Source organism: Oryctolagus cuniculus, chromosome 14, assembly GCF_964237555.1.
Source record: "Oryctolagus cuniculus chromosome 14, mOryCun1.1, whole genome shotgun sequence".
Lineage (NCBI taxonomy): Eukaryota > Metazoa > Chordata > Mammalia > Lagomorpha > Leporidae > Oryctolagus > Oryctolagus cuniculus.
In genome coordinates, this window is record NC_091445.1 from 82,340,565 (window position 1) to 82,359,681 (window position 19,117).

A 19,117-nucleotide genomic window follows, 5' to 3' on the forward strand; every position below is an offset into this window, starting at 1 on the left:
TAGGGAAGAAAGAAAATTTAAAATAATAATTCATGTTAGAAAAAATTGTATGGGAGTACACGAGGTACTTCAAAAAGTTTGTGGAAAATGCAATTAAAGGTTTTTATTGTGCAAAAATTTTTGAGAACCATAATTTTTTTCATAATATTCATTTTTCATTAATTTTTGAAGACTCCTCGTATGCATGGATTTAAAATTTTTTGTGTACCAAAATAAACTTAATTTCTCCACATACTTTTAAAAGTACCTTGTGTGAAGATGGAAGGTAAGTCCCTATAGGCTCCATACTCCCAATAGCATCTTTATTTGCCCAAGGCACTCCCAGATGATGGCGTGGTTTATATTTTGGTAGACAGTTTTCTTTATTTCTTTTTCAAAGATTTATTTAAAAGGTAGAGCCAGAGAGAGAGAGATCTTCCATCAGCGGGTTCACTCTCCAAACAGCCACAGTAGGTTGGTCTGATCCAGACCAAAGCCAGGAGCACCATCCGGGTCTCCCTCGTGCATGCAGGAGCCCAAGCACGTGGGTCATCTTCCACTACTTTTTCCCAGGCACATTAGCAGGGAGCTGGATTGGAAGTGGAGCCACTGGGATTTCAGTCAGTGCCTGTAAGGGGTGCCAGTGTCGCAGACGCTGGCTTAACCCGCTACGCCACAATTCTGGCCCCAGCATTTTTCTTAGTGAATATACTTTTGTAAGCATGCATGTTTGCAGACAGACACAAACATGTACACAAGAAACTTCAAAAAGTTTGTGGAACTGCCTATTATTAAAAAATGTGTGGATTTCAAAAGAATTTTTTGCACTAAAATAAACTTTTAATTCCATTTCCTTAAACTTTTAAAGTAGCCTCTTACATCATTTTAAGATAAATGTATTTCAAAAAATTTTTTCTGCAGTTTGCTTTTTTCACTTAATATATCATGAATATCTTATGTAAGTACAAATAGGTCTTTTATTGTTTTAAATGCTGTGTAGTATTCCATGTTACAGATTTTTGTGGCCACTAACCTCCTGAATGACCTTGAGGAGGTTCTCTACTTTCTCTATGTACAGTGCTGTTGTGACCATCTGTGTGTGTGTGTGTGTATGTGTGTGTATGTATGTATGTATGAATCTGTGCATAAATGTTTGAATAATAGGTTCTTAATAGTAGAAATGTCAGAACAAATGTCATTTTGAAGTTTATAACTTTCTAGTTTCGCTCCAAAAATTTATCACTTTATCCTTAAGTTAAAACTAAAACTTTGTGTTTCTGTATGCGATTTAAGTATTTTTTTAACTTTAATATTTTATTTGAGAGAAAGTGTGTGCGTGTGTGTGTGTGTGTGTGTGTTAGTTCCCCATCTACTGGTTCACTTCCCAAATGCTCATAGAATAAAAGTCTTGAAGTCTTGACTGGGTTGGGAAATTGCCAGTGGCTGGCGGGAACCCAGTTACCTAAGCCAGCACCACTGCCTACAGGATACGCATTAGCAGGAAGCTGGAGTTAGGCGTGGAGCTGGGCGCTCGATTACATGTGAGTCAGGTGTCCTGAACAGCCAGCTAACCACTAGGCAAAATGTTCACCCCAATGTAAGTAACGTTTTTAAAACCATCGATGGAATGGAATTTATGTGGTAATGCACAGGTGATTTTTTTTTCCTCTGAAAAAGTTTTTCAATTTTATTCTTTAAAAAGGAAGTAGTCTTCGAATTTATATCTCATACTTTGTAGGAATCATAAAGCTTTAACCCATGAGTGATCTGGGGGTGATACAGACCGCCAGAATACTTTTAGACCAAAACTCTTCACTCTATTCTCATCTCCAAATACTTGTTTTCCATATAGCTTTTAGTCCTCTCATAATTTGTGCAAAGTGTTGCTATCAGCTGTGTTGTTTCCTCCCTCCTCCCCCCTTTAATGACCCTAGAGTCATATCTCTGTTGTCTTGGTGAGTTTTTTATTCCTGTATCCCCCCAAATGAGTATCTCATGCCTCCCACTCTAAGTCTGTCCACAGTGTTTAAGAATTCAACTTTAAAGGTAGACAGCCTAGGTTAGAATACCAGCATTTGCTTTCCAGCTTGTTGCTGGGTGCAAACAACTGAATCTCTGCAGGCCTCAGTTGTCTTCTTTGTAAAATGGGGACAACAGAGAATGCCTGTTTCATAAGGTCAGGGGGATCCAAGAGCTGGAAATGAGTTGCTCTCCTCACTGGTGTTATGATATGGCAGTTGACCTAAATCTTCAAGGGCAATAGTACATATAAGGAGTCTTCAAAAAGTTCATAGAAAAATTTGAGGAAAGTATATGTGAATTAATTTTTTAAAGTCTTTTAAAATAGTTTGAGCAAACTATACTTACAACTTTCAGACTGAGAACTTTCTCTTTAATTTTTATATTTGTATATCAAGTAATCACTAATACTTTTATAAGATAAATAATGGGATGTGACTTGTTATGCACTCTGTATTTTTAAGTGAGCACTGGCACATATACAGATACTTTATTGCTTTTTATTCATATGAAATACATGATTGTTTCTAGCCATGAACAAGTGTACTGTTGAACTCCTAAAGTAAATTAAATGGTGGCAAGAGATACTAAAGTGGGAAGTGAGGAGAGTAACAGAGGAGGGGCCATCAACTGACAGGTGTGTGTGAGTTCCCTGAGGCAAATGCTGGTGGCAGTGCTACTGCTTACTTACTGCTGTGGGTTTAGCTGAGAGGACGGTGGTTGATGGCGTAGCAGCCTGCAGTGTTCTAGGGCTGCTTCTGTCAGTAGACCCCACAGTAAAGCAGAGTGCGCTCTGACAGCTCCTGGACAGGACACTGCACTCTGTCCCAGCAGCAGTGTGGGCTGCCTGCAGAGGATAGAAGGTGATGAAGAAACTGTTTCAGCCATAACAAAATTATAAATTGAAATGAAGGCATTAGGCACTGCCTGGAAGTGAGAATTCAATTAAAGATAAAATTTAAGTCTTTTCTAAAGGGTGTGTTTACTCATTGCACATTATTTTTTAGCGATCTTCTAGTTTTCTCTGCTCTTAAGACTTTTTTTCTTTTAAGTCAAAATCACTAGGGTCCCATCTTGCCTTGCCCCTCTTAGTGCCAACGGCTGATGTTTGGGATTTTGCCTTCAACTTGTAAGACAGGTGTGCCTACGCCTTTGTGAGCCACAGGCTTAATGTTTTCTAGCTTTAACAGCAGGTGCTAAACTGTAGGAGCTGGTATTCTTCTATAGGTCCCCCCCAAAGAGGCTGAATTAATTATCTCTGCAGTGTAGACATCTGCTGCCTGCATTCTGCCTGCATGGTCTGTGTTTGCCCCTTTAAGAATTTACATAGCATATCAATGTATGCTATGTAAATGTAAATGATTACAAAAGCATTGTTAGGACAACCATATTACCAAAGTGATTAGATCACAGTTAAAATAAAGGTAACTAATGCCTTTTACTCTTTCCTGTTTTGAATTTGCTTTCCAACAAAATACGAGAAAGCATCAAGTCCCTCATTAGAACCTAAAACTGTGGATATACCAAACATAGCATAAGCCAGTTGTGAATGTGTCTTCATAGCTTACTTTGAAAAGCTTACAAGTGACTACCCATAGCATGAGACACATCTCTCATCAGGATGTCTTCAATATGCTTCCTTGAATACGCTGGAGAGGTTTCTCTCCTTTGCCTCAGGAACTGGAATACTTTCCATTATTAAGATCCAGAATATGCCAACATGCTTAACATTCTCTCCAGATTTCGAATGCTGCTCTGCCCCCTTCCCTCCCTTTTTATCCCCAGCAGAGATTCTGATTCAACAGGTCTAGAATGGTGCCCAGGCATCTGTTTTTCACAGTGTGCCCCAGGAATCTTCATAATGCCTGATAAGGGAGTTTTGCTGTTGGAATAAATCAAAGCTAAGTTCAGAACCAAATCCAGCACTAGTCGGAGGAAGGCTTAGGTAGTGGTTCTTTACATCTGTGAACCCTCCTCTTCTCCCTCCTGTGCTGGAGAGGCTAATTCAAACTCAGACATCCCAGTCTGGGCATTAGAGACAGTTGCACTCTCTTTTTTCTAGCAGATAATTTCACTTTCCCTGAAGGCTTAAAACTTCGAAGAATGAGCTTTAGTAATAAAATGCCCACAAAGATTAATTATACAGTCATAAATATTACAGCATTTATAATTATAAATACAAATAAGAGTGAAAAACGTGATAGGTTTTAAAACATTTTAATGGACCATTGAATTTATGTACATACACATTCTGGTTTCTGCCCAACTCAGAAGATATTTAATAGCAAATACATAAATATATGAATTACATTTCCCTTTGCATTTCCTTTCCAAGGTAAATGCTGCGAGGTGTTTTGACTATGGATAGCCATTAACAAGCATAAATGAGTGTTGCAGATCTTACATTTTATGTACAGCTTAGGAAACACTAATGGATGTAATAAACATTTGAAAATTTAAATAGTTAAACCTTAGCATCAAGAGTTTTATGTATACATTTACACTTTGGGGGAGAATATTGTTGTAGACATTTAATTTTCTGGTGTATAATGGATAGTAAACATGTCTTGTTCCTAAAATGTTGAGTTGTATGTAGTTAAATTTATGTTTTATTTCTCCACTAGTTATCTTTCCTTGCAGTCTTACAACTAAGTTAGGACGTTTTCTATGTTTCATGAGTAGATTCCTAATTTTTATTGCCCACTTCCCTTTTTATTCTTGCATTATAGATCTTAGAATTGAGGAAATGGAGGCCTAAGAGCATAAATGAATTGTCAGAGGATGCACAGGTTTTCCAAACTGTGCCTAGAACTGAAATCTTGTGAATTCTAATCCGGGATTTAGGAATCCTTCACGTCCTTCCAGCTCTTGTAGACCGTAGAGATAAGTTGCAGTGAATGTTGTCCATGGGGCCACTTTCTTATCCAGAGCCCTCCCCGTACTCTAAAGAAGTAGTACTAGCTTACCAAAAAATAAAAGCCAAAGACAGTTTCCATAAGAACCTGAAAAAACCTAATTCATGTATTTACCCATTTGGTGTTAGGTATTTCTCCACTTGAGCCAGAGCCAAGATGTGTATGTAAGTAAATTAAATGGACCCTTAAAGCAATTTCAAATTTTCAAACCTGTCAGATTTTTTTTTTTCTTTTTTTTTTTCTTTTTATTTTTTTTTATTTATTTATTTTTTTTTGACAGGCAGAGTGGACAGTGAGAGAGAGAGAGACAGAGAGAAAGGTCTTCCTTTTGCCGTTGGTTCACCCTCCAATGGCCACCGCGGCCAGCGCGCTGCGGCCGGCGCACCGCGCTGATCCGATGGCAGGAGCCAGGAGCCAGGTGCTTTTCCTGGTCTCCCATGGGGTGCAGGGCCCAAGCACCTGGGCCATCCTCCACTGCACTCCCTGGCCACAGCAGAGAGCTGGCCTGGAAGAGGGGCAACTGGGACAGAATCCAGCGCCCCGACCGGGACTAGAACCCGGTGTGCCGGCGCCGCTAGGTGGAGGATTAGCCTAGTGAGCCGCGGCGCCGGCCAAACCTGTCAGATTTTAAAAGAAAAATGTACCATGGAATTCAAGTCCAGAGTGATTACTGGGTTCTTCTGTCACTTTCTGCTCTTAAGCATGAAAAATTAAAAGTTGAGTACATTCTGAAGTTTTGGGTGGGATATCTGAATGTAGACTCCTTTTGCCATTTCAGGCCACAGGAGAAGCTGTCTTGTGCCAGGGGTGTGTCGCGTATGTCTTCCCCTAGAATCAAAGGGATGACCAAATTAGGGGCTTGGGATCCCTGAGGAATAACTGATGCAGACCTAGTAATTAACTCTTCACAGGATTGTGTATCCTTAATGCCTCCTTTAAAAGAGAAACCTGCTGACAAATGCCCTTAAGTACCAGTACCCTCTCTTAAATTTCTCTTTGTTTTAGTGTTGACTCCTCCTGCTTTGATGGCTTCAGGGCTCAAAACTTTGGCCCCAGGGTTCTGAGATATGTTCATTCACTGGAAGAGAACCAGAATGCTGGATATCAGCAGTGTGCTATGGACCAGTCAAAACCATCCTGAGTCTGTACAGGGATTGTGGACTGTACTTGCCTCTGGAGGACATTATGAGGAGAAAAATGAGATGAGGTGTGTGAGGATGCTTGACAGTTGCTCTTAACCTGCTGAGTAAGAATCCTGCTTCCCTTCTCCCAAGGATGGGTGAGCAGGGCATAACGTGAGTCGGTATCCCACAACAGAGTGCCTTGTTTGAGTCCCGCCTCCACTCCTCCTCCCAACTTCCTGGCCCAGCCTAGCTCTTGCAGGCATTTGGGGTATGAACCATTAGATGGGAGCTTGCTTCACCTTGGAATCTGTCTGTTGAGTTTAAAATCTGCCTCTTGGTTTTTGTTTTGTTTCTCCTTTTTTTTTTATTAAAGCCTTAATCTCACAGAGCTCAAACATCTAATTACCATCCCAAGTGCCTACTTAGAACAGTGTTCTTCTGGAAGACCAGATTTCTCCATCCAGAGGCCACTCACACTCTTTGCCATTCTTGCTTGTCCTCTCACCGAGCCTTTAAATGTTGGCCTTTCTTAGGGCTTGGTGTTGGGCACACTTCTTTACCTGTACTACCCCTGATAGTATACCCAGCTCCCTGCTTGGAATCCTCTCCCATTCTGTCCACTGTCTCAAAGGTATTTCACATTTACCGTGTGTAAAACTGCACTCCTGACCTCTCAGACACGGCCTCTGTCACTCCCAAACCTGGTCCTCTGCAGTCCATCAGTGGGTTACCCAATATTCTGTCATGTTGTTGAATTTAGAAACCTGTGTGTCTCTCCCCCTTAATCTCCCAGACCGTCCTTGCACATTCACTTCCTCACCAAATCTTACTGTGTTTGGATCCTGAATTCCTCTCTAATTCTCCATTTTTGCCCATAGCTGTGTTGCAGGCTCAAGTCATCATCCTGTGTGCAGACTATCAAAATAGCACCCTCACTGTTCTCTTACATATTTTTGTTCCCCAGCCATTCTCTACATTTCAGATAAAGTAATATTTTTAGTTACATAAGTCATATTCACATGGTTCTCTTTTTCTCATGTAACTGGATTACTCAATTTAAATAACCTTCAAAAGGACTTGACACATTATCATTATCTGAGGCTTCACTATTCGCATGAAAGGTGGTAGGTATAGTGTGTATACTTTTTTTCTCCTTGATTTTTTTAATCAGTGATATATCCTGGATATATTTCCATCGTAGCACACGAAGAACTTCCACATTGACATTCTGGCTGCATGCTATTCCATGGTGGCAACGTTGCAATAGGTGCGGATCAGGAGAAAACATCTTTCACTTTAGATAACTTTGTCATGAATTCCCATTTGTTACTCTTTGGGGAAGAAAAACTAAGCTTCTCACCAGCAAGGTTCTTACAGTCTGACCCTACTTCTGTTTCTCCAGGATTGTCTTCCATGAGGGTACTTTTTAAAAAGTTCATGTTAAAATGGAATTACAAGATAAGTTTGGGACCTTATGGCACAGCAAGTCAAGCTGCCTCCTGCAACACCAGCATCCAGTATGGGTGCCAGTCCAAGTCCCATTTGCTCTACTTCCAATTCAGCTCCCTGCTTGCTAATGCACCTGGGAAAGCAGCTTAAGGTGGCTCAAATTCTTGGTCCCTGCCACCCATTTAGGAGACCCAGATGGAGTTCCAGGCTCCTAATTGTATTATGGCTCAGCCCCAGCCATTTGGGGAGTGAACAAACCAGCAGGTGGAAAATCTTTTCTGTCTGTCTCTCTATCTCTCCCTCTCTCTGTGTAATGCTGCCTTTTAAATAAATTGTTTTTCTTTTAAATAAATTTTTAAAAAAGAATGTAATTTTTTTGGTGCAAAAAATTTTGAAAGCCATGCATATTTTTTCCTTAATACACATTTTCATGAACTCCTTGAGAACCCTTGGTATACATGAATTTCAAAATGTTTTGTACCGGAGCTGGCGCTGTGGCGTAGTGGGTAGGGCCGCCGCGGCATCCCAGCCACTCTGTTTCCGGTCCAACTCTCTACTGTGGCCTGGGAAAACAGTGAAAGATGGCCCAAGGCCTTGGGTCCCTGCACCCGCATGGGAGACCGGAGAAAGCTCCTGGCTCCTGACTTTGGATCGGCCCAACTCTGGCTCTTATGGTCATTTGGGGAGTGAACCAGAGAATGGAAAACTTCTCTCTCTCTGCCGCTGCCTTTCTGTAACTCTCTGCCTTTCAAATAAATAAATCTTTAAAAAATATCTTTTCATTCCATTTTCTGCCAACTTTATGAAGTACCCTCATATTGCTCTTCCCCTTATCCTCTACTCTTAAATTGCATGAACTGCCTTTTATGTCCTTTCTGCACTGTGTTCCTTCCCTCTTAAGTCTTCTGCCTGAGTTCTTTTCCTAGTCTCACATGCAGACCCATCTCCTCCTTTGTCTGCTTTGTTTAACTTGTAATTAGCTTCTTATCTGCTTAAGGCAGATCTCAGCTGAGTGCCATTTCCTCAAGGTATGCTTGCCCTAGCAGTCCAAGGCCAAGTCAGTGCTCTTTGATATAGTCTCCAGCACTCGTCCTCTTCCTTTGAGCAATTATTACCATCTATATATATGATTGTTACATTGATTTTTATTCCACAGATTTGTTCTTGAGTAGTGGGTTGTGACCCATCATTGGTTATGACATCAATTTACAAAAGTATGACAAGCTCTTTAAAAACTGAAATGGAATAGAAAATAGAAAATATCTTCATTTATAGTAAAGGTTGTTCTTTCCATCAGACTTTTGCTTCAGATTAATAGCTGTAATCACATACGCACACAGACATGTATGTGCATTATGTATGATATTTCTTGTGGTGGGTCTTGGTCAGGAAAGCTTGAAAGCGGAGCCAGCACAGTGGCCCAGTAGGTTAAGCCGCCACCTGTGATGCCAGCATCTAATATGAGCTTGGGTTCCAGTCCTGGCTGCTCTGCTTCCCATCCAGCTCTCTGCTAATGTGCCTGGAAAAGCAGTGGAGACTGGGCCAAGTCCGTGGGCCCCTGCATCCGCATGGGAGACTTGTATGAAGTTCTGGGCTCCTGGTTTTGGCCCAACACAGCCCTGGGCATTGCAGCCATTTGAGTAGTGGACCAGCTAATGCGAGAGATCTGCCTTTCCCTTCATTTATTTATTTTTTTAAAATCTTGAAATCCTCTGAGTTAACACTAAATTTGGTGAAGATAGGAATTCTCTTTTACACACAGTTGTATCCCCAAGTCTAGCAGAGAGACTGGCATTGGTCATGCGTTCAGTACAGTTGCTGACTGGCTAAATGAATAAATATACACTTTTCAGGGAGGGTCATAGGCTTGCTGCCTTCCTCTAACAGGGACTAGTGGACCCCAGATGTTAGTGATTGAATCTGCATTCCAGAGACATATTGCTGAACCACAACTACAAATCTATTTTCTTAAGGGTCAATAAGGAAGGAGATGGTACATTAGGGATTGAAGATTTTTAGATTTAAAATGTTTTGAATTTCTTATGGATATTAGGCCTTAAAATACCCTTTTATTTTATTAACATATAGTGAAACCTGGTTTTTACCTGCATAAATATTAGAGTAATTTTTAAATTCTGATATAATCTACACACACACACACACAGGGTGTATTTCATAGCTGTTATCTTTTGTGTACTTCAGCAATAAAATATTTATGCAGTTTGGCAAGGTGATACTACAACCTGGTTTAGTACAACAGCTGCACTGCCTGTTCCCGTGTGGCTAGATTTCCCTTTTTAATCTTCAGTTTTCTGCAACTAAAGACTTATGTCAGCATGTAGTTTATACAGCACTAGGTAATGATGAAAGCTTTTTGAATTAACATAGTAAAGAGAAATACTCTGCTGAGTTTACTTGTTTCACATTTCTCTGAAGTCTTTGAAAATAATCATTCTTCTAGCATATCATACACAGAACTTTATTACATCATGTATTTACAATGAGACTTTTTTTTTAGCTTTTTAATTGTTTAGAGAACCTATTAACTCATTTCCAAAGATAATCATCTCTAATTTAAAAGATTGAGGTATCTCAGTTGTAAAGTACTCTATGCTTGGCTTGTTACAAATCAGCAAAGTCCAAGAAATAAACCTTTGAATTTTCCATTAATTTAAGTTTCAAATTTGTGTGTATAATTGACATTGAGATTGGATTTTAAAATATTTGGTAAAAATAGAGGATCTTAATTTCATGCTTATAATCAGGATCCTTTCAGCACAGAGTTTTTGTCTAGCATATCTGTTATTTTTTTTCTTTTTATTTCTAGGTGCTCCTGATCCAACAGCAGGTGCTAGTATAGATGATGAAAACTGCTGGCACTTAGATGAAGAGCAGGTACAAGAACAGGTTAAACTGTTCCTTTCCCAGGGCGGGTACCACGGATCAGGGAAGCAGCTTAATTTGCTCTTTGCAAAGGTATGAAATATTTCTTTTAAAAGAAATTATGTATATGTATATAGAAACTATCAACACTCATGTTTACATCAGGGTAAAAGCTTTTTGTAAATTAAGAACGGGGTCTAAATTAGAAACTTCTGTGTTGTGATGTAAGCTTTAATTTGCTGAGGTCACCTTAGACAGTGTGGGACCCTTTTGTCTCTCCCAGGTAGTACTACAATGGTAATGCCTCGTACAGTTTTGAAAAGGCTCATTCATTAGTGAAAACAAAACAAAGATCTTGATTTTATTTAATTTGCCACCTTTTCAAGTTTTTTTCTTTCTCTAATTTTCCCAAGTTCAGTATAATTTTAAACACAATTCTTAAAATATGCTTTAAGTTTTTAGTTTAATAATGTCACTAAGTTTCAGAAACATGGATTTTAGATTCATAGAGATTTTTATTTAAATTCTAGATTTTACAAAGTTTACAAACCTTAGCAAGTTATTAGATATTAGTGAATGATAATATGTCTTTTCATTTTTGTGACAGTAGTGTTAGATAATGATGTTTAGAGTTAATGTAGATCACCAAAAATTGGTTGCCTAAGAAATAGAGTTATTTTGGTCATAAGTGACTTGGGAGCAAAAGCTGTGTCTGTTGCTTCAGATGGAACTTTTAGTACCATAAGCAGAGTGTTAGATGTCAGATAAAATGCCTTTTTAATAATATTTAAGTGAGTGTATTTTCACTGATACAAGTTATAATTATGGATAATGTTTAAAATTGGTTAAGGGAATAGATAGCTGTGTTCATTGATATATTTGTTAAATAGCATCTCTAATATTCATAATAACTAAAAGATCTATTAGTGATGTTTTCATTGTTCAGAAGAAGTAGGGTAAACTTTGTTAATTTTGTATTGCCAGAAAATAATGTATTCTGATTTCATCAATACCCTGTTTTAGTAAAGATTTATCCTGTATACCATATGTAGATTGTCATTTTTTGTGAATCGGAGTAGAACACATTCAGCTGTAAAACTGCTTCACAAGCTACTTAATCATTTTTGTGGTAGTTCACAGGTACTTCAAAGTCATATGATACTTCAAGTCAGCACTTTGCAAATTAATTTCCATTAGGCTATAGAGGCATTTGAATGCTATTGCACACAAAGTTCTGATTATACACTTAATGGCAAAGTTTCCATTTTCATTACTGTTGCTAACTAAGAAATAGTTTAAAAATCTACCAGGAAAATTAACATTAAATCAAATCTATTGATGTACTGATAATATAAAAGGTTTGATATATTTACACACAAAGTATTTCATATATTCTCATGTCAGCAGAATACAGAGTGGCCTGGTAGAACCAGTATGAAAGGTGTGTTACTAGACTGGTCTACAGCTGTTATTTTTATCTGTATATATTTTATACACATTCTACATGCCATATGATGTTATTAACAACATCTAATTTTGGAAATGGCATAGCTCTTGGAATTAAAATAGATCTGGGTTCTGATTTTTGCTGTTGCCCTTGTCTTTTAACTTCTCTGACGCATAGTTTTATAATGTATAACAATTAGGATTGTTATTGGGCCTACGTTACATGGTTGATATAAAGATTAAGTGGTAAGTGTAAATGTAAATAAAACTCTTCAGCATGATATCCAGTAAACGGCAGCTTCCCCCCGCCCCCTTTTTTTTTGACAGGTAGAGTTTAGACAGTGAGAGAGACAGAGAGAAAGGTCTTTCTTCTGTTGGTTCACCCCCCAAATGGCTGCTACGGCCAGCGCGCTGCGCCAATCTGAAGGCAGGAGCCAGGCGCTTTCTCCTGGTCTCCTATGTGGGTGCAGGGCCCAAGCACTTGGGCCGTCCTCCACTGCCTTCCCAGGCCTGGAAGAGGAGCAACCAGGACAGAATCCGGCGCCCCAACCGGGACTAGAACCTGGGTTGCTGGCGCCACAGGCGGAGGATTAGCCTAGTGAGCTGTGGCGCTGGCCGGCAGCTCCCTTTCTTCCTCCTGGTCTTCACTGTTCATGACTTTTTAGTATTTCCAAATTGGGAATAAACTTCTTTTAGGATTACTGAAATAATCCTCCTAAAAGCACAACCTTTGTGATTTAGGGTAAAAGTACTTTTGAGTTCCTTAAGGCCTCAACTTCTAAAGTGGGTGAAGGCGTTCCTTTGCTTGTTTGGGTATAGTTACAGACAGGATCTATTGATCACTTAGATTTGGGCTGTGTTACTGAAGATCTGCTGGTTTCTCCTTTACTTGCCTTTCACATGGAATCCTTTTTTTTTTTTTTTTTTTTTTTTTTGGAAAAGGCAGAGAGAGAGAGATGCTCTGTCTGCTGGTCCACTCCCCCAAATCCTTGCATGCAGCCAGGGGAGGGCAAGACCAAAGCAGTAGCCTGGAACAGCATCTAGGTCTAGCACAAGTGGCAGGGACCCAAGTACTTCTGCTTTCGTGTACTGCCTCTCAAGGATGTGTATTAGCAGGAAGCTGGATGAGAAGCGGAGTAGCTGGGACTCAAATCGGGTGCTCTAATAAGGGATGTGAGAGTCCCAAGTGGCAGCTAAATCTCCTGTACCAGCTGAGATTCTTGTTTGTTGAATCCATGGCGGTACACACGTCTGAAATGGGTGTGTTCCTTTAGGGTTTCCCTGGTGCTCTTTTCTTCTTTCTTTTTTTGGGAAATTTAGCATGAGAGTTAACAGACAGAGCTTGAGCAAACTCCAACTCAAGAGGCCAGCATATTAGGTCAGTGGTTATTATTCTACCTTGTGGATCACTCATAGAGCACAAAAGGTCTTTGACGCTGCAGCCCTATCCATTTTCTCTTAACCGGTGCAAAAACAGCCCCATGTGTGTCAGAAGTGCACACAGATGAAAATCCCACAGATTGAGTCAACTGTGGCTCAAAGACACAGCTAGGCCTATATGACCTGAATGTTTGCAGACTTTTTCTTGGCATTAATTCTTAAATGATATGGTGTCACAATTATTTATGTAATATTTATGTTGTACTAGCTATTAAAAATAATCTAGAGGAGTTTGAAGTATATGGGAAGATATGCATGGATTATACGTAAGCACTGTACTGTTTTATAGGATTTTGGTATCACTTGGTGAGGGGGTCCTGGAACCGGTTGTCCACATACAGAGAAACAACTACATGCTGCTGCTCTTTGTATGAAAAAACTTCAGTGAGACAGAACTTACAGAAATTAGTAATTTATCTCAAAAACAGAAGGACTTGAACTACTGTGAATATATTAAAAACCATTAGTGAGAACTGAGTGGTATGTTAATTATGTATCAGTAAAGCTGTTATTTAAAAAGCAAGAGGACAGATGCCATTATTCTAAACATTCTCAGATGGATTTGGAAGACTCCTGAGGAGTTGTCAGTGCACTCTGCTTTAGCTACTTCTTTACTGATGGCAGGGACAATCAGAGGGGAACAGTCAGGAAGTTGCCAAACTATTTGTTGTGCTGGTTTTGCATTCTGTTTTTCTGTAGGCCATCAGAATCACAGCACTTCAGCTCCATGAATAGGAGCACTGAGCTAAAACCTATTGTGGTGTACTTGTTAGGTTCAGTTGTCTATTTTCGGTGCCAGGTTTTACTTCTATGGTTTGTCAAAACATGATTAACTAATAGTTTACTTAGTGGGAATATAATGTTGAACCACAAAGTGCATCTGGCTTAGCAAGAAAACTGCTTTTAAGGAGACCTCAAGGAAAAAAAAAAAAAGTTTGCACCGGACATAGGAAATAGATTTAATCAGTTATCTTAATCAGATGTGTAAGACCCAGCTGAAAACTTTTTGGAGTTGGGAAGTTAAGGAAACTTCTTTTCCTCATACTGATTCTAAAATGGAATTTAAAATAATCAGTGGTCATTTCTCTTGATTTGATGGAATTGCAATTTAGAATATAGAGCCATTTTCAACTACTTTTATTTGGTTATAAGGGCTGGTGTGAAGGCTTAATCTCTTCTCCTTCCTTCCCTCCCTGGAAGAAATAAAGAAAAGTGGTTTGTTTTGGGTATTTCTCTTTTCTTTTCTTCTTAAACATTTTTCTAAAGGTTTGTTTTTCCCTACCAGGTGCGGGAGATGTTAAAGATGAGGGACTCCAATGGGGCCCGCATGTTGACCCTGATAACAGAGCAGTTCATGGCTGACCCTCGCCTGTCACTTTGGAGGCAACAAGGCACTGCGATGACGGACAAATACAGGCAGCTCTGGGACGAGCTGGGTAAATACATTTCCTGACAAATCACCCTTGAGTTGTGCATGGATAGAGACATAGAGTTGAACATCTGAAGGACATGGTCACAATATTGAGGAAGAGAGATCTCCTGCTCGTAAATGAACGTAGTGCCTGTACACTGATTATAGGAATAGGAAGAAAGAGGACTTGGGCTGACATTTGCAGAAAATAACCTTGGCAGGATTTGAGGGAATTGTCTGATCTTGGGGAAGGGAATCTGTCTTTAAATAATTTGCTTGGAAAAAAAGAAGATAACTTTTTAAATAGCTGTTTTGTGTTACAGACTGGCTGTTTATTTCTAGATTAATATAACTGATGCAGCTAAAATTTGGAGTCTGTCTTCCCCTTCCCAACATTGATTAAATGTGGTTTGGATATTCATGTTATTTTTGGCTACTATTTAGATGAACTCTTGACCCTCAGAATGGAAAAGATAGAGCAAACTCTAATGTTTATTGCATCCCAGATCCCTGGTGGTTAAAGATATAAATATAGCAAGTAGTTGAAAAGTGAGGCATCCACTAGACATGCTAATTAAGAGAATACTGAAATTTTATTAGGTTGAGTCTCTTCATGCTCATTCCTAGGGAAGTTATCAATGGTATGTTTGTTGTCTTTCTATTAAGAAATCTGTGAGTGATAAATGAAACTTTGATGAACATTGTATGAGTGTTCTAATTTCCGAGAGGAAACCACTGGTTACATTCACTAGATCCTAGTCTCAATGAAATTATTCTTGGCCAATAGTGGGCCACATCATGCTTGTTGATCCCAGGTTTACTTTAAACCAAGGAAAGCTGTTGTCTGTGAAGATAGCACAAAGTCATCAGAATTGGAAGCTTCCTTTGAGATTATCTGTTTTACAGATAAGGAAACTGGAGCCCAGGGAGGTTAGGAGACTTCCCCAAGATGACATTGTGTGATGCAGAGTTAGGCAGCAAGTTGGTAGATAATCTCTAACAGTGTTTCCTTCTTTTCCATTAATAGGAAGGGTGTTCAGGGACTTGGTTGTGGATACAAATTTTTGATTCTTTTTTATATCTCTGCTGCTTGCCAAGTGTTAGAAATTTGACCTCTTCCCCTTTTTTCCTTTTTTTTTTAAATATCTTAAATAACTTAGTCTTGGTACCTTCCTTGGATCTTCTGAAATAATTATAGTTAATTTTCCTTTCAAAATTTGAATCAATCTTGTAACTATGATAGGTAATTCCAATGTGTTGGAATAATACAAACAACACAATGTAATGTAATACTGAAACAAATATTTTTATAGACTAATGAATGATTTGCTTTCCCAAAAACCTGCCTCAATTCTGTAGCTCTACAGTATGTGTTGAACTGATTAGTTCATTTATAAAAGCAAAAAGGACTAGCATTAGAAAAATTGTAATGAAGGGGATCATTTAAAGAAAAAATACTGGATTACTATGAAGTGAATAAAATCTAAAGAGATTTGGGACTTGGAGGAACTTTAGAATTATAAGTATCTGATTAGGAGAAAAATACCAACTTTACAAATAATACACTCAAGTAATATTTGTAGTGCTCACATTTAATCCATGATTATATCTTACCTTTCCAAGTTTTTTTTTTTTTAAAAGATTTATTTATTTATTTATTTGAAAAGCAGAGGCAGAGAAAGAGAGATACCTTCCATCCCTGGTTCACTCCCGAAATGGCTGCAACAGCTGGAGTTGGGCTGATCAGAAGCCAAGATCTGGGAGCTTCTTGTGGATCTCCCACGTGGGTGCGTGGTCCACTGCCTTCCCAAGCGCGTTAGCAACATCAGTGCCTGTATGGGATGCTGGTGTTGCAGGCAGCAGCTTACACGCTGTGCCACAGCACTGGCCCCTCCAAATTGGTTTTGAAAATTATGTACCTGAACTCTCAATCAAAAGTACAAGTTCTGGGGCCAGTGCTGTGGCGCAGTGGGTTAATGCCCTGGCCTGAAATGCTGGCATCCCATGTGGGCGCCAGTTCTAGTGCCGGCTGCTCCTCTTCCAATCCAGCTCTCTGCTATGGCCTGGGAAAGCAGTAGAAGATGGCCCAAGTCCTTGGGCCCCTGCACCCACATGGGAGACTTCAAAGAAGCTTCTGGCTTTGGATCGGCCCAGCTCAGGCTGTTGCGGCCAACTGGGGAGTGAACCATTGGATGGAAGACCTCTCTCTCTCTTTCTTTCTCTCTCTCTCTCTCTGCCTCTCCTCTCTGTGTGTAACACTGACTTTCAAATAAATAAATAAATCTTTTAAAAAAAGTACAAGTTCTCATTAGGTGTAAGCTTTTACCAACTGAGTATAGTTACGACCTCTGATGGAGTAGTTTTTAATTAAGGGCCAGGCTTTATATAAATTCTTTGATTTCAGTCCAGGATGAAGAACAGTTTCTTTTTTCTATATCCTCTTCCTCCAGTGACTACTAGACACTAGATTTCTCCTGTGACCCCTGACGCCAGGCAGAGGTCACTTGCCATGTTAATGGGATCTAAGTTCTGTGAAGAATCCTATATAGAAGTAACAATAGCTGTCATATCTTAACACTCACTCACCAAAAAATTAACTAAAGTTTCTTCTGTATTACAAAAGGAAAGGCTTTTGCTTTTTAACAAAATGAGGGAATTTGACTTTGTGCCCCTACACAGGACTCACATTGCTTCAAGGCTCTGCTTTGGAATTAAATGCTGAGCACTGCCAGATGCCAGACATTGAGAAGAGGCTGAGTTTTGTCGGCAAATGGGATCTGCAAGTTAATTGGTGTTTTCTGCAGGCTTCTGGCTGTGAAATGAAATTGGAAGCCCTTTAGCCACATGGATAATACAGGACCTGAATACAAATGTCACATGTCACCATCAGGACCCACTGTGAGACAATAGTGTTCCCACTCCAACACTGCACCATTACAGATCATTTAAATATGGGGATTACATTTAAACTAAAAGCCCCATTTGCCTTTTACTGCAATTTAAATGTCCTCTTAGCAAAAGCTAAGTGACAAATTAAATGAAAAAAGTGCCCACATTTTTAAAGCTGTAATGCAAAACAACCTTTTATTGCTTCTCATGTGCCACGAATGAATCATTATACTTGTCAACCCTAAACCAAGCCATAATTGGAGGAGCTACTGTTATCAGAGTGGGGCCGCTCTGTGACAGCTTAATAAAGCTGAAACTGTTAAATTAAATCTCAGATGCTTAACTCCTTAGCACCGGTGGATTCGATGGGTCCATATCTGGCCATGGCAAATACACCAGGAAAAAAAAATCCTGGCATGAAAATCTTAATCTGATGAAAATGTACAAGTGAGAGTATTTTAGCCAAGTAACTGTGCTTCTTGGCAGAGGGATTTGGAGCCAGGAGATTGTCAGCACAAGATTACAGCTGTTTTTTGGAGGACCAGATATCCTTTTCCCAAGATATTTAATTTTCTGATTACATGCAATTTATGAAAATTTAACAGTATTGATGTTTCAAAATTAGTTTTAAAAATAACAAAATTACTTTAAGTTTTTCTCTATTGCAGTTAAGTACATGCAAACTTACTTGTGGTAGCAACAGGTCAAGCCCTCCCCCCTCTTCCAACTAACACATAGACTGATTATTCCTAGCTCTTCTTTTCTAATCTAAATGCCCATGATACTCATTTGGTCTGAGTTCATTTTTGTTATTTATTCCTTGATTTTTCATAATGTCATATGAAATAGATACACATTCATAGGATTTAGATCCTGTTTAGTACATGTCATTTGCAGAAACATTTATTTTACATGTGAATCAGTTTTTCAGATACTAATTTTACTTTATGTACCTACATAATGTTCATTTTCCCAAACATAGCTCTGTATTCTCAAGATGAGTAATACTACATAATAATCAGCTATAAGGAAAAGTATGTATTAAAGAATCTTAGAACATGAAATCCTGTTTCAGTGGTAGAGGCTGCACACTTAATAGAGATGACACATTTAGTAGAAGCTGTAGAACACACACTTCTGTTGCATTCTTTTTTCAATGACATGCAGATTTTCTGGAAGGCAGATCGCAGAAATAACTTGGATTTTAAAGAACAACCCAGTGCTGATTTGTGGCAAGCACACCTACTGTTCGCCCTAATGGCTGTCTGTTCAGCACACTTAATTACTATGGGGGTCTTTAGGGATGATGGGATGGAGTGTAACCTCTCATCTGCGTTGATGGGTCTCTTTCCATAAATGTCTTCCTAGACTGTAATTTTACTTTGCTTCATAAAACTATAGGTTGTGGCTGCTAGTCTATTAAAATCTAATTAAAATGGATGTCATTAGAGGCAATAGTTAAATAAGATTTAATTACAGTTTTATCACAGGGAAAAATTCTTGAATTTTCACTTTCAAGTAACATGTAATGTAGTTTCCCTCAGGTTTTACACCTTTTTCTC

General features: G+C 39.1%; 1 protein-coding gene across 1 annotated transcript in view; it reads left to right on the forward strand.

Annotated features, from left to right (window-relative positions):
* The window catches only part of ZSWIM6 (zinc finger SWIM-type containing 6), a 220,114-nt gene that overhangs the window by 147,400 nt on the left and 53,597 nt on the right, over positions 1 to 19,117 (forward strand). Inside the window, exons 3-4 of the mRNA XM_070056741.1 lie at positions 10,314 to 10,462; positions 14,541 to 14,691. Coding sequence (XP_069912842.1) covers positions 10,314 to 10,462; positions 14,541 to 14,691 — 300 coding nt within the window. The remainder of the gene's footprint in view (positions 1 to 10,313; positions 10,463 to 14,540; positions 14,692 to 19,117) is intronic.